At 41.9% G+C, this 14,106-nt stretch overlaps 1 protein-coding gene across 1 annotated transcript; it reads left to right on the forward strand.

Moving 5' to 3' along the window:
* Nucleotides 1–3,043: 3,043 nt before the first annotated feature.
* On the forward strand, nt 3,044–13,435 carry LOC125525276. The gene is made up of 19 exons (XM_048690276.1): nt 3,044–3,357; nt 3,893–4,098; nt 4,197–4,461; nt 4,820–5,045; nt 5,133–5,304; nt 5,371–5,544; nt 5,781–6,044; nt 6,358–6,624; nt 8,246–8,677; nt 8,852–9,274; nt 10,789–10,809; nt 10,899–10,960; nt 11,053–11,104; nt 11,417–11,456; nt 11,538–11,875; nt 11,942–12,073; nt 12,157–12,302; nt 12,492–12,563; nt 12,703–13,435. The coding sequence occupies exons 1-19, from the start codon at nt 3,345–3,347 to the stop codon at nt 12,977–12,979; spliced, it is 3,582 nt and encodes a 1,193-aa protein (XP_048546233.1). The 5' UTR covers nt 3,044–3,344; the 3' UTR covers nt 12,980–13,435.
* The last annotated feature ends 671 nt before the right edge of the window (nt 13,436–14,106 follow it).

A 14,106-nucleotide genomic window follows, 5' to 3' on the forward strand; every position in this document is an offset into this window, starting at 1 on the left:
ATCCTCTCCTCTTAGGGGAAAATCAACGCAAGCTCAAGAGGTAGCAACAAGCGAACCAATCGTGCCCCCCGCTCAAGGTGTCTAGCGACATCGTCGCTAAAGATCCGAGGATGGTGCCCGGTTATAGCAATCTTGGAGATTACCTGCCCGACGATGTCCATTATGATTTCTTGGAGGTGGTACACAGATACGAGTACGGGAAGCCTCTCGTCAAAGATGAAAGATCTCTAACAACGATGATGCGAAGATTGCATGATTGGTACATGAAAACCTGCAGAGAGTCTGGGGGGAGGAATACTTTGACGCTGAGAGTTAGAGAGGAGCATGACCTCGTTGGAATTGAACTGTTGAATGTTCCATTTGAGGAGTTCTTCCAGTTTTTCAATCAAAGGGCCCTCGATAAATTAACGGTCACCTGCTACTGTCTGTAAGTAGTACTACTTCTGTCATTAAGTCTCTCTATATAGGTCAGCTCTTTCATTGCATGTATTTATAATTATCCTCACTATATTATGCAGATTGAAGATCGCCGAATTGAAGAAAAGACAAGTCGGTGATATTGGGTTCATTAACACAAATCTCATAGATGCAACTGAGGTTAAATATCATGCTGAAGATACTGAGGCCAACTTGCTACGATTGTTGGTAATAAATGAAACCAAAGATATAATACTCTTTCCTTACAACTTCAAGTGAGTGTTACTGTCTTGTGCATATTCGGTTTCCCTTATATTAGTCCAGGTTATAATAATGTAATTGATGAGTTATGCATGCGTGCGCAGTTTCCACTATATTCTCCTAGAGATTAAGCTTGAGCAGGGACTAGTAACCGTCTTAGACTCGAGACGAAAAGATCCCCAGGAGTATGCGGACATGACTCAAATCCTCGAGAAGTAAGTTAAATCGACCATTATCCACCGTATCAGCAACTTTGTTCATTTCCTGATATCAACTAATTGTTTTCTTTGTCTGGCAGGGTTTGGAGAAAATTCACCAAAAAAGCTCCGGGACTGCCGAAGAAGCTGCAATTTAGACACCCGAAAGTAAGTACTATAGTAGCATGTTCCGCGCGTCTCCTACTGATTCAAGCGCTAGTTTCATCAATACCATTTGGCATGCTTGCTTATCAGTTTGATTGACCTCTATTTCTTGTAAAGTGGTTGTGGCAGGATCAAGGGAATGATTTCTGTGGATACTACGTTTGCGAGTCCATCCGCTACACGACCTGTGAACGGGGTACTCTGACGAACAATATGAAGTGCGTAAGCAATAATATTCACAATTTTATTTTATTACCATCATTTGTGTTGAGTTTCATTTATTCATATATATATATATATATATATATATATATATATATATATATATATATATGTATGTATTGACCCCCTTCTTCAAATTAGATCTTTCGGATGCGGGATGAACTCCTACCACCAGATCGTATCCGAGCAATTCAAGAGGAATTGGCGGCATTCTTCCTTGACCACGTGATCGCTGAAGACGGAGAATACTACGTGGATCCTGTGTTCATATATAATTAGGAGATTATATTTTAAGAGATAATTATTGTATATATGTAGCTGGTAGTGTCGGATAGATATACGGGAACTTGTTGTTCGACCAATCTCTCAGAGAAGGATAGGTGGTCGATATCACTTCTCTCTGTATGCATTATGTTCATGACGATCTTCTGTTTCCTTCGTTTGCTTACTAGCTAGCTAGCGTGTCTAGTCCTCTCTATACATATATAGTACGTAGCGTCGACCAAGCACGGACATAAGAGAGGACACTTCTCTCTATTAATTAGCTAGCTAACATAATATATGAAACACCTAAATTAACCCCCCAAAACCCCCAACCCCCCCCCCCTAAAAAAACAAAAACCCCAGCCCCTGAAATGTTGACACGTGGATGCCTATTGGTCCCGGTTGGTGCCACCAACCGGGACCAAAGGCCCTCCTGGCTGGGCTCGGCGCACCGGCCACGTAGAGACCCATCTGTCCCGGTTCATGTAAGAACCGGGACTAAAGGTCTAGGGCATTAGTAACGACCTTTTAGTCCCGATTCAAAAACCGGGACAAAAGGCCCTTACCAACCGGGACGAATGGGGGTTTTTCTACTAGTGTAGGCCGGCGCAGACGCAGCCATGCTTCTCGCCATTGCCGCAGAAAAACAAGATCGGAAGTAGAGCTAGGAGGAGGCCATTAACCACTAATTGCAGTGATAACTGAGAAGCCGCAAGGGCACTTGGATGGACAATAGATGCTCTACATACAGCTCCCCTGGCCTGTGCCATTTTCTGGGCCATGCCTGAAATCAAGTTAGCATTTGCTGTTTCCCATATACAGTTTAGGAATCCTTGTCACGCAGGACCTGAACTCATGGATTTTGACCCCATATACTATTTATCATTTGCTGTTTTCAACCGGATCGTAACTATGGGCTATTACGTGGGACGTTGCTGTGGTTTAACTGTCTTTCTAGTCATTTGCCATCGCCGCCAAAATAGGATGAGCTCATATGTGAACGTCACTAGCATAGGAGGTGAGGAAACCATTAGCTATTAATTGCAGAGATGATTATGAATCTGAAAGGACAGTTTGATGGACAAAATAGATGCTCTATAGACCCCCTGGCTCTACCATTTTCATTAGGTGTGGACCATATTGGCTGTGTCTGCTTGCTGTTCTCATGCATCTACTGACATGCAGATGTATACTGGCTGGTCCTGTCGAAATGGCAGTTGGATGGATAATATATGAGAGACCATTAATTGCAGAGATGATTGAGAAGCCGAAATTGCAGTTGGTGGACAATAGATGCTCTACATACAGGCTCACCTGACTGCATGCATCATTATGATGCAGAGGCCGGGGCTAATCCTCCATTTCCAAAAAAAAATAGATGCTCTACATACAGGCTCACCTGGCTGTACCATTTCATGGGCCATGCATAAGATCAAGCGAGCATTTGCTGTTCCCCTCCATATACTCTTTAGGAATCCTTATCAGGCAAGACCTGAACCCATGAAATTTTCACAACAGGGGTAGGTTGTTATGATGCAGTTGGAGAGGATTTATCAAAATCTCCCATGTTTTGATGCTTGACTATGGACCATTTGGGACTCTCATCTACCATGGATACTGTGGCTGGACCTGTCTCTCTCGCCTACCGGCATTACTGTCCGGACCCCAGGCCAAGTGTCCAAGTCAAGTCTACTCCGTTTGGTCTAGATCTGAATTTCGAAGCCTTTAAAGGTGGATCGACAGTCTGATGGTCTTCCTGCGCTTCGATCTTCTACGTGGACAGTACATGTTTTCTGAGAAGCTAGCAGGTGCATCACTATGAATCATCCCGGTTAGTACTCCAGCTCATTACTGCTACACTTTGTATGCCTCGTTCTGATTGAGTTCGAACTTGATGCGTTCAGATCCGAGAAGTATATGAAGTACGGTTTTTATATTTGGTATTGATCAAAACAAATATACACACAAGTAGCTAGAGGATATCGCTTTGTATATTCTGAAACTTCGTATTGGGAGTCTCATGTACCGCCACAAGTGGCTGGTTGTGTTTTGGGTGATTTTCCCAAGCACTCGTAATTAATAAAGCTTAGCTTTTCCTCAAAAAAAAAGTAGCGAGCTTCTTTTCGTACGGATCAGGACTACGGGTTAATACATGGTCACATTGATCCGCTGGATCAAGGTGTTTTCTCAGAATTAACAAGGTCCCTGCTGTAGATGACTACACTTCTTTTAGCAAATATCAAAGTTAACATGAAGACGAGGTGGTTTGAGTTGCTGACACGTACATAACTCACATCATAGTATCAGTCTAAAAGGGTATGTTGTTGTTGTTTATTCCATTCTAAAATGGTTGTTTGTATGATCAGAAATGTCTAACTCACATGATGAACCGGAGAAGCTACAATATTCAAATGCAACACCGATGTGTAGTTTACGTGATGAACTGGAGAAGAAACTACAAGATTCAGATGCAACACCGATGTGTCTTCGTCTAGAATTTTTGAGAGCCATCACATGTGATTTTTCGACTGAATCGGAACTTGGTAGAGGTGGGTATGGAGTTGTTTACAAGGTATAGCCAATTACTGACTCCACTGTCAATTGTTAGCAACAGAAACTAAACAATGTCAGGTGGACATCTTTTGAAGAGAGGTTTAACTTACAATGCAGGGAGTTCTTCGGAGTGGTAAAATTATTGCGGTGAAGAAGCTTTTTGAATTACATCTAAAAGAGGAGAATTTCCAGAATGAGGTCAGTTATCTTATGGGTATCAAGCACCGAAACATAGTACAATTTGTAGGTTACTGTGCAGAATCGCATTGGGAAGCGATAGAGAAACCAAGTGGGAGTAAGAAGCATATCTTTGCTGAAGTTCCAAAAAGGTTACTCTGCTTCGAGTATGTATCCAACAAAGGCCTCGACAAACATATTTATGGTATGTTAACCGAATACATTATACATTGTTATTTCTCTCTCCTTAGTAAGTTTACTTCCTCAGAAAACACCTCAAAACTATGTTCTCCAACCATGCATGCTTTCAAACAAAATAATTATGTTATGTATTAGCCTAAGGGCGACCGATCACCCACTCTCAGTTATTCACACACAAAGTGAGCACTATTTTGGTACACCCACGTGGAGAGAAGAAAATGGCTTGAAGAAACAAGGCATCCTTTTTCATGGGAAAGTGGGAAACGATATAGGCATCTCTTTTTATAGCAGGGAAAGACTCCCAAATTATAAATTCTGAGTGGGTTTACAATTTCGTTATGTTTGTTTATCGGTCCATACAGAAAGATCTTTGGACCTCAAGTGGAATATGAGATATGAGATAATCAAGGGGATTTGCAATGGCTTGTGTTTCCTTCATGATGAATGCCGTATCATCCATCTGGACCTTAAGCCTGAAAATATATTGATGGACTCTAATATGACACCAAAAATTGCGGACTTTGGTCTGTCCAGGATCTTTGGCGAACAGCAATCACACATTGTCACTGATAATCATGCAGGAACGCGGTAAGCTATACCTCTTGCACCTTATTCTTTTTTTCTTTTCCTCAGCTACTTGTTTACATTTCCACTGCTTGCACTTCAAAATTTCAGTGGATATATGGCACCAGAATACTTAATTCATGGCGTAATCACTAAGAAGGCAGATATTTTCAGCTTGGGTATTATCATCATAGAGATAATTACAGGTCAAAGGGAGTATCCTTATTTTGACCTCGATAGTTCCAAAAATGCTGCTACATCTTGTCAGCATTTCAAAGAGAAAGTAAGATAAACTATTCTAACCTTTGCATCAATATTATCATTTAGCTCATTGTGCAAGCACATATAGGTACTTAGAAGTTGGAGGAGCAAATTTGTATCCACATCGAAGTATATATCAATGAAAAAATATAGCCAACAAGTAGAACTATGCATCGGCATAGCCCTAACATGTGTGGACCCTGCTATGGAGAAAAGACCTACAGCAAAGGATATAGTCCAAGTGCTTAATGCAGCAGACCAGGTATGGTCAGCATTCTATATGATGTCGTAAATTAATTATTATGAAAGCCACTACAAGAATAATTTGCACTACAACAGCCCTCGTATTTTCACATCAAATTGCCTTTGTTCCTTTATCTTCCTTCTCTTCGTTTTTATAAAATGTGTCCAAGATTTATGAATATCAAATTTACAAAAACGTACACATGAGATCAATTTTATTTGTCGAAAAGTCTCACCAGCTGTTTCTATGCATAGATGGAAGCCTGCGGAGGGTTACCTATAGAAATGCAGTGCAAGGACAAGTCACTGATTCTAGACACTACTGTTAGCAAGGAGCACAGTATCATTGAAGATGTATTCAGCAATGAGACAGATGGTCAAATGTGTGGGGTGAAGCAATCACAGGAAGGTTTGTCACCAACAACGCCCTTGTGGGAGTCAAACATACGCACTCAGAATCACCAAGAGGTAGTAAACGAGTCCAGTAAGCCAGAACAAGCAAGTGACAAAACCAGTGAGGTGAGCTGACTAAAAATACTAACTTCCAAAGATATGTTTATTCGATAAGTGGTCAGCCCAAATGATCTTTATTTATAGTTGAGTGACAGATAGTATTTAGTTAAGATTCTGATTGGATTGATTCTTCTAAATTATATTAATGCCGCAATATAATTTACATTATACTATCCCTATTGTATGTAGATCAGACTGACTTACACTTCTATTTATTTTTTATTTTCAAGTATCAAATTAACAAGAAGAAACTTTACTCTGTGAGTCTTCATTTTGTTTGTTGACAAGTCTCATCAGTTATGTACGTATGTGTGCGTAGATTGAAGCCCACGAAAACTTGCCATCAGATATGCAGTACACGGAAAAGTTGCTGGTACTAAACACTAGTGCAAGCAAAGATCTCACAATCCTGAGTGTCACAGAAGATATGTGCAACAGCGAGATAGATGGCAAAGTGGTAGACAAGACTGCATCTGAGGGGTTTTCACCAACACCTTTAGTAGAGTTGAGGACCGAAAGTCCGAATTATCAAGAGGAAATGAAAGCCGCTAGTGAGCCACAACTAGCTAGTGACACAACATCTGCGGTGAGCTCCCTAATTAATTTAAATACTAATTCTACTTGATTCTAGTCACCCTCAGACCTCCTTAGTTATTTACGTATCTAGCAACTTGTGGTGTTCATGGATATATCCTGGTCTACTCATGTGTGTGTTTGTGTGTGCGCGCTCGGACGTTGCTCTTGGTAGACCTATGAGCACAACAACACCAAAGTCTTTCAGTACCAAACAAGTGGGTAGGCTAGAGCTAAAACCCATAACATCTCGAAACCTAGGCATGGTTCTATCACATGGATAGCTAACTTCCACACACCCCTGCCCATTGCTAGTTCTTTAGTGATATTCCAGTCCTTCGGGTCTCTCTTTACAGACTCTTGGCATGTCAAGTTGGTCTACCCCGGCCTCTCTTGACATTATCAGCATGCTTTATCCTTTCGATATGCACTGATGCATGTGGAGGCATGCATTGTATATTCCAAACCATCTCAAACGATGTTGGAGAACCTTCTCATCACTTGGTGCTACACCAACTCTATCACGTATATCATCATCCTGGACCTGATCTATTCTTGTGCATGGCCACATCCATCTCAGCATGCACATCCATGCTACACCTAACTGTTGGACATGTCTCCTTTTATTCGGCCAACATTTTTTCTGCCATGCAATATTGTAGGTCGAATCGCAGTCCTATCGAACCTGACTCTTTTAACTTTTGTGGAACTCTCTTGTCACATAAGTTGCTAGAAGCTTGCCGCCACTTCATACATCTGTCTGTGATTTGATGGCTCACATATGCATCGATATCACCGTCCTTTTGCAGCATTGACCCCACATATCAAAAGGTGTCCTTCTGAGGTACCACCTGCCCATCCAAGGCTAACCTCCTCCTCATGCCAAGTTGTATTGAAATCGCACCTCATGTACTCAGTTTTAGTTCTACTTAAAACCTTTTGATTCCAAAATCTTTCAACTCTAACTTGCTGTTAACCTCTATTCAACTATCATCGATTAGTATTACATCATTCACCAAGAGCATACACCATGGGACATCTCCTTGTATATCCTTTGTGACCTCATCCATTACCAACGCAAAATGGCAAGAGCTCAAAGTTAACCTTTGGTGCAGTCCTATTTCAATTGGAAAGTCATCAGTGTCGCAATCATGCACTTGTTTGAACACTTGTCACAACATTATCGTACATGTCCTTGATGAGGGTAATGTACTTTGGTGGGACTTTGTGTTTCTCCAAGGCCACCACATGATCTTCCGCGGTATCTTATCGTAGGGTGTATGTGCACACATTTCCATTGTTCTTGTAATCATAAGAAAACAAATCAACTTATAGTTTAAGGAAAATTAAGTTACTTTTGAGGAAGAGAAATTACCTCAAGAATTAAACATGCATGAGTAGGAACTTCATCTGATGTTAACCACACAAGTTCGATCAAATTTAACATTTTAAATACAAAAAACTTTATATACTATAGCAGTTGTAGTGCATATAGATCAAACTGTCTTATGCACTTCTCCTTAATGAAAAGATCAAGATTCATGAAATATGAAATCAACAAGAATAATCTTAATTATGTTATTCTTAATTATGGTGTTGAAAGTCTCTACATTAATTTGTGTCTTTGTATATAGGTGGAAGCCCGTGAAGAGTTTCCATTATATACTGCGAGCAAGGATCTCGCTCCCCATAGTGTGACTGAAGAGAATGTCATGAACAAGACAGATGGTAAATTGGTGGATGAGGCGAAAACAGCATGCCATACTGTGACTGAAGACAATGTCATCAATAAGACAGATGGTAAATTGGTGGCTGAGGCGAATTCTGATGAGGATTTGTCGGACCTTCCATGGGGGCGAGCAGGGGTGGCTGCCCCGGGTCTCCGGCGGCGGATTAAGGTACATCCCCTGCCCAGCCACGAGCAGGCACAACAGGCTCAAGCATCACCGCCGCCCGCTGCTTCGGTGTTTTTGCGAGAATCGAGCATAGGCAATCAAAATGATCTAGGGGGAGCAAAGGATTCCAGTGTGTCACAATCAGCACATGACACAACCACTGAGACTGAGGTGAGATCACTAACTAAGCATGCCATCCTGCAAAGCTATATCTACTTGATTACGGGCCAGTACAAATGAAACTTGTGTGTTCTGAATAATGTTGCAAGTAACAGTACCAATACGGCAGCAAATTAAGCAAGTAAAATGTCATAATGGGCTACTACATGTTCTCTTTTCTTGCAGGTAATCACAGGCTCCAGTGCCCTTCCTGACGTTTGCCCGCTTGAGCTCCACTTTCGCTTCGAACCCGACAAGTTGATCCCATGCTCACTTGAAATAACAAACAACACAGATGAAAATTTGTTACTTGTGCTCATGAAGAAGGGCAATGACCAGTCATGCTTCTTATGTCTGCCATTGTATGGAATTGTTGCCCCGAGGTCCACTTACACTCTCGTTGTGACAATGAATAAACACAAAAACCTACCAAAAGAAAGAACTATAGATTTAATCCTGCAGAGCAGTATAATTGGTTATGATTCATTATGTACTGATGCCAAATACATTTGCGAAGAACATTTTAAGGAAGCCGAAGAGACGGGGACTACGGTGCATAAGGTTTCATTGAAAGCTGTTTGTGCCCTACAAGCAGAGATGCCATTCGAGGTCAGTTTTTTCAAGCAAACAATTATTTTCTGCTCAGTGGGGATAAGTGCAGTATTGGTTACTAGGGATGTTCGACCTTGTTTTACCGAAATTGTGCATACCATATGATGTAATGCACTAGAATGGTTGTACTTTCTTCTGTTGTGAGTCAATGACTTGATGCCTCATCTATGCCATTAGTCGCTAGACTACCAAATCAAAACTTATCCGGATTTCGAATGCTACAGAATATGGTCTCTTACATTTTGGTTTACCTACTCAAACAGAATGTTTCAGCAGTATGGAACAAATATAACATGGATAGGTGAAGGATTGGCTATGGATATAACACAGATATAACAGGCTGGGAGTTTGGGGTTACCAGAATTTAATTCGGGATGGGTAATTCGGGTTATAAAAACGTCGGGTTTTAAAAAACAACACCCAAAAATTGTCCATAATTTTTTATACCCGACAATTCGGGTACCTGGAAAATCAGGTTCGGGTTCGGTAATCCTCAATTACACGAAATACCAGACATAGAAAAGAGAAACCATAGTTCAGGGGCATCGTGAGGTGGCCAACGGGCGAGGTGAGCGCCTGCAGAGGCGGTCGAGCTCGCAGGCCAGAACTTGCAGAGGGCGGTGGCCTGGAGTTGGTGCGCATAGCGTTGTGGCTGTGCCGCAGCCGGGAGGCTAGCCAGGCAGAACAGGAGGCGGAGGAGGGCAGCTGCGGCAGTGCGAAGGAAGCGCCGGCGGGTGGCTTGCGGCTCGCTGGGCCGAGTGGTGGCCATGCGAGGTGGTGGTCATCAGCTAGCCCTGCGGCGCGCGTTTGAGAAGGGAATGAGGAAATCGGGTGCGACTCGTGTGTGGGGTTGGGGTAGGGGACACGGCACTAGACCAATGTTTACGAGGAGGCTAGCGAGTAGCGAAGCGATTTTCGGCTGGACCTTCTCCATGCGTGAGGGAATTTTATTTGGCTGCCAATATATTTCGGGATATTTGGGTAATTCGGGTACCATGACCTTTTACTCGAATTACCCAAATAAAATCCTGGTTTCCAAAACTATTACCCGATATAGTGCTCGGGTTTTTCAGGTTCGGGCTATACGGGTTTGGGTTTTTCGGGTTCGGGCTACGGGTATCGGGTTTTATGCCCGCCGTGAGGCTGGGCATTAACTACCAAGCCGTGAGCCCATGAATTTTTTTTTGGTCTGGGAAGTTTGGAAATGAAATACTGATGACTTTTTGTGAATAAATCTTTTACAACAAAAAAGGACATGCCCTAAGTTTGTTGTACGAATCAATCCAAAAGTGACTCATACCATCTCAATTGTGCTATGCTAAGTGAAAGAAGTCATTAATTGCACTATAATAGAGAGGATTCAAGATGATCCACAAAGAGATCCCAGCTAAATCCGTTTATGGGGCCAATTGTGTTGTGCCATTGGGATGATGCTCCTACATTGACGAATTGAACTGTGCTGATGTTTCCTTTTGTTTCTCTTTTTCTTTCATCCATTGACGCTGCATTAGGCAATGCCCCCTTTAATAAAGGTATATCAGGTTTCGGATTTTTCTCTCTCTTCATTAGATCCATCTTGGAGGTCGTTTCTCTAGTGTTGACAAGAACTTCATTTTGTCAGATCATATCGGTGGAGAATACAGATTCGATCCATTCCATGGATGCAAATCAGACAGATCCATTGTGAGTGCATAGCATAATATGGGCATTTGACTATTTAAACCTCAATTTTCAAGTTAGTTCATTGGATGTGTTCTGATCTTCTTGTCATACAGAATTTTAACAGGTTCATTTGGGTATGTTCACATGCATAACTATGGCCTACAGGTATGTTACTGTATTATGTGAGCAGACATTTTTCTATGATAACAAAAGAACTATATTGCCTCCTGGCATCTCCATCGAAAAGATGCATGTGGCAGTAACAGTTAGTACATATGAACACACTGTTGATTAGCAAATAGCAAAATATGATTAAGTTTGGTGCTGTTCGACAGAATAATATCTCTTTTCTCGTGGTAATTCAATTACCATGGATAAATGTATAGGGTCCTCACAAAAAGCCCGATTTGTATTGGCAAATGTACATTCTTTTGTTTACCTTGGACTAACAAATGATAATTTGTATTTTATTGACAGAAATCGGTAGGTTCGGTTGAAGCCTCAAGGTCGCAAATAGGTATCCTTCAGACTTATTCGTTAACACAAGTTTCTCCCACGGTACACTGATATGCTAATTAGATGATTGTTCTCACTGCAGTTTGTGTTAAATTCATTGCACGAAAGAGATGGTTTGTGGCTGGGTCAAGTGATGGTTTCGTCCATGTGTACAAATATGAGAATAAAATGGAAAACATCATGAGTTTTGAAGCTCACAGTCTTGGTGTTTGTTCACTAGCCGTTCATCCAACAAAGCCCTATGTGCTGTCAGGATCTCGTGCACAAATAAAGCTTTGGGACTGGGACCAGCACTGGAGCTTGAAGTGCATACAAACATCTGAAGAACACTGGGGCTATGTTTGTGGAGTCGCATTTAACCCAGAAGACACCAACAGTTTTGCTAGTTTCACTGATGGTTCGGAGGATCACGCAATACAGGTCTTTCTCCCTCTGTCTGTCTCTACGATGAAGTACGTTCTGTTTTCTAAGATGTCTAGTGTTCAGGTTTGGAGTCTTGATTCTCCCGAATGCAAGTTTACTCTTTCTGGGCATTCGCGTAATGTGAGGTGCCTGGATTTCTTCACACGGGATGGTCGGAAGTGTTTGGTTACTGGCTCTTTGGACAAGACTGCCAAGGTCTGCCATTTTGTTGAAAAATATATTAACACAACACACACATAAGATTTCTAATAATGCATGCCTTGTTTTCTATAATAAAGATATGGGACATGCAGAAGAATGCGTGCACTGGTACACTACCTCATAGGTCCGCAGTTCTTTCTGTCGTTTCCCATCCCAATCTTCCAATTCTAGTAACAGGTACAGAAGACGGCCATGTTTATTTGTGGTGCTCCATTAATTTCAGGTAATCACCAAAGTATGCCCTTACGAAACAAGCACATTCCCTACATCTCATGCAACTAATACTAGCATAGATTGTGTATTCCAAAATGATACTGTAGATGCCGGTTGGCAAGCTCTCACATACGAAATATGTTTCCCATGTGATTTGTTAACATTTATGGTAAACTAGTGAGTGCTTCATATTCCCCAGGCTCAAGAGGATACTGAACATTCATGGCCGTGAAAGGGTCGAAGGTCTCGCATGTTTGGCAGGGTCGCGAAGGTAACTAGTATTTTTTGTTCTTATTATTATTTCTACTGCCTAAGGATCATCTTTACATACTGCTTGCTTAGGTATATCCATGTTTTTGTTCCCTATGATTCTGGACAAGTACTAAAGTGCATGCTCCTTTATCTGTTAGGGTCGCGGTTGCACATAATGACGCCCTATCAGTGATGGAAATTGGCGATGAAGAACATGGTGGCGGCGAGGGCAAGAGTGAGGATTCTGTATCAGCAGCAGATTGGAAATCCTGTTGGATACAAACGTCAAGAGCATGCATGCAAGAAAGAAAGAAAAAGCTAAAAAATGCTGACACCAGCATGATGTATTCTGAGGAGGGAGTCTCAGGTGCTACACAGCAAGCTCGGCTGAGATCCACGGTCATCCAAGGAGCCCCTGGACATGCGTGTAATTAAGGGACTTCTGACAGGCTTTTTGAAAATTTATCGGAGCACCTGAGATGACCGTTGGACCTCAGATCCAACGTTTCAGAAGCTCCTGGAGCACGGGAGAATGCTCCCTCCCATAGCACCTGATATTCTCAGGTATTCTGAGATCTGAAGATTTGGCTGGTTGACTGCTTGGAGCACAACTAGGCAACTCTCTCGCCAAGATTAACTCTTTCTACCCACGACGAAGCTGCAGGGAGTAGTTAGAGCTTGAGAGCAGAAAATGATCTGGCTAGGTGGTCTTGTTGCTTGAGAGTTGCTCACTGCTGCTCGACAGTCCAAGTTATCATGTGTTAATTATTAGTTTCATTTCTTTCTTTGGACTATCTTTATGAGGTATATTACTGTACTTTGCAGTGCATCACACAGTGGATGATCTCATTATTATATCAAAGTCCAGAGATGATAATTTTATCACTGTAATAGATCATTCTAAATGGACAGTATGGTTTTCTAACAAGGTCAGTCGTCAGTCCCTTTCAATTCGACAGTGCAACATATGCAGCTAGAGCAGAAGCTATTGGACTTTCGCAAGTTCGATCACTCGCCATTACTCGAATAATGGTTACTACTGTTCCATTTTGGAGTTTTAAAGTTCTTCGATCTCTCATCCTCCGTGTGGGCGCCAATGAACCAAGCACTGGTGTTTTGAGGTTCTACTGAGATCTTTGCAGATCACACACAACGACACCACACGTCCTCCAGATCTGATGCAAGGTCCAAAACAACTGGAAACACTTTGAAATTGATGCAAGAGTAGCAACTATTCCAGCGAATGTGATTCTAAACATAAAATGCTATTTGAGAGAATATTGTTCATCCCCACATTCAGTGAGGACAATCCGGGTTGCTGTCACCTACTTGTGGTATCCACAAGTGGACTGGACGGCTTAGACCAATCTCTGCATTCGGAAATTTGTATTCAGAGAACCACAAAGTGATGATATCAATAGCCTGCGAAGATCACTGTTCCTCACTGTTCTCTCGTGGTTGCACGTCCAGGGACCGATCACAAGACAAATCGTCTACACACCTGCAAAGTTTGGTGCTCTTGGGTTTTTGAGTTTCGGTGTGGTGTGCTGCGACTTAAGCTC

Source organism: Triticum urartu, chromosome 7 (assembly GCF_003073215.2).
Source record: "Triticum urartu cultivar G1812 chromosome 7, Tu2.1, whole genome shotgun sequence".
Classification (NCBI taxonomy): domain Eukaryota; kingdom Viridiplantae; phylum Streptophyta; class Magnoliopsida; order Poales; family Poaceae; genus Triticum; species Triticum urartu.

What these genes read in the sequence shown, in the direction of transcription:
- LOC125525276 (XM_048690276.1), top strand. An exon ending in AAGCAGAGATGCCATTCGAG is followed by an intron (nt 9,275 to 10,788) that starts GTCAGTTTTTTC and finishes ACGCTGCATTAG; the next exon opens with GCAATGCCCCCTTTAATAAA. An exon ending in CGGAGGATCACGCAATACAG is followed by an intron (nt 11,876 to 11,941) that starts GTCTTTCTCCCT and finishes TCTAGTGTTCAG; the next exon opens with GTTTGGAGTCTTGATTCTCC.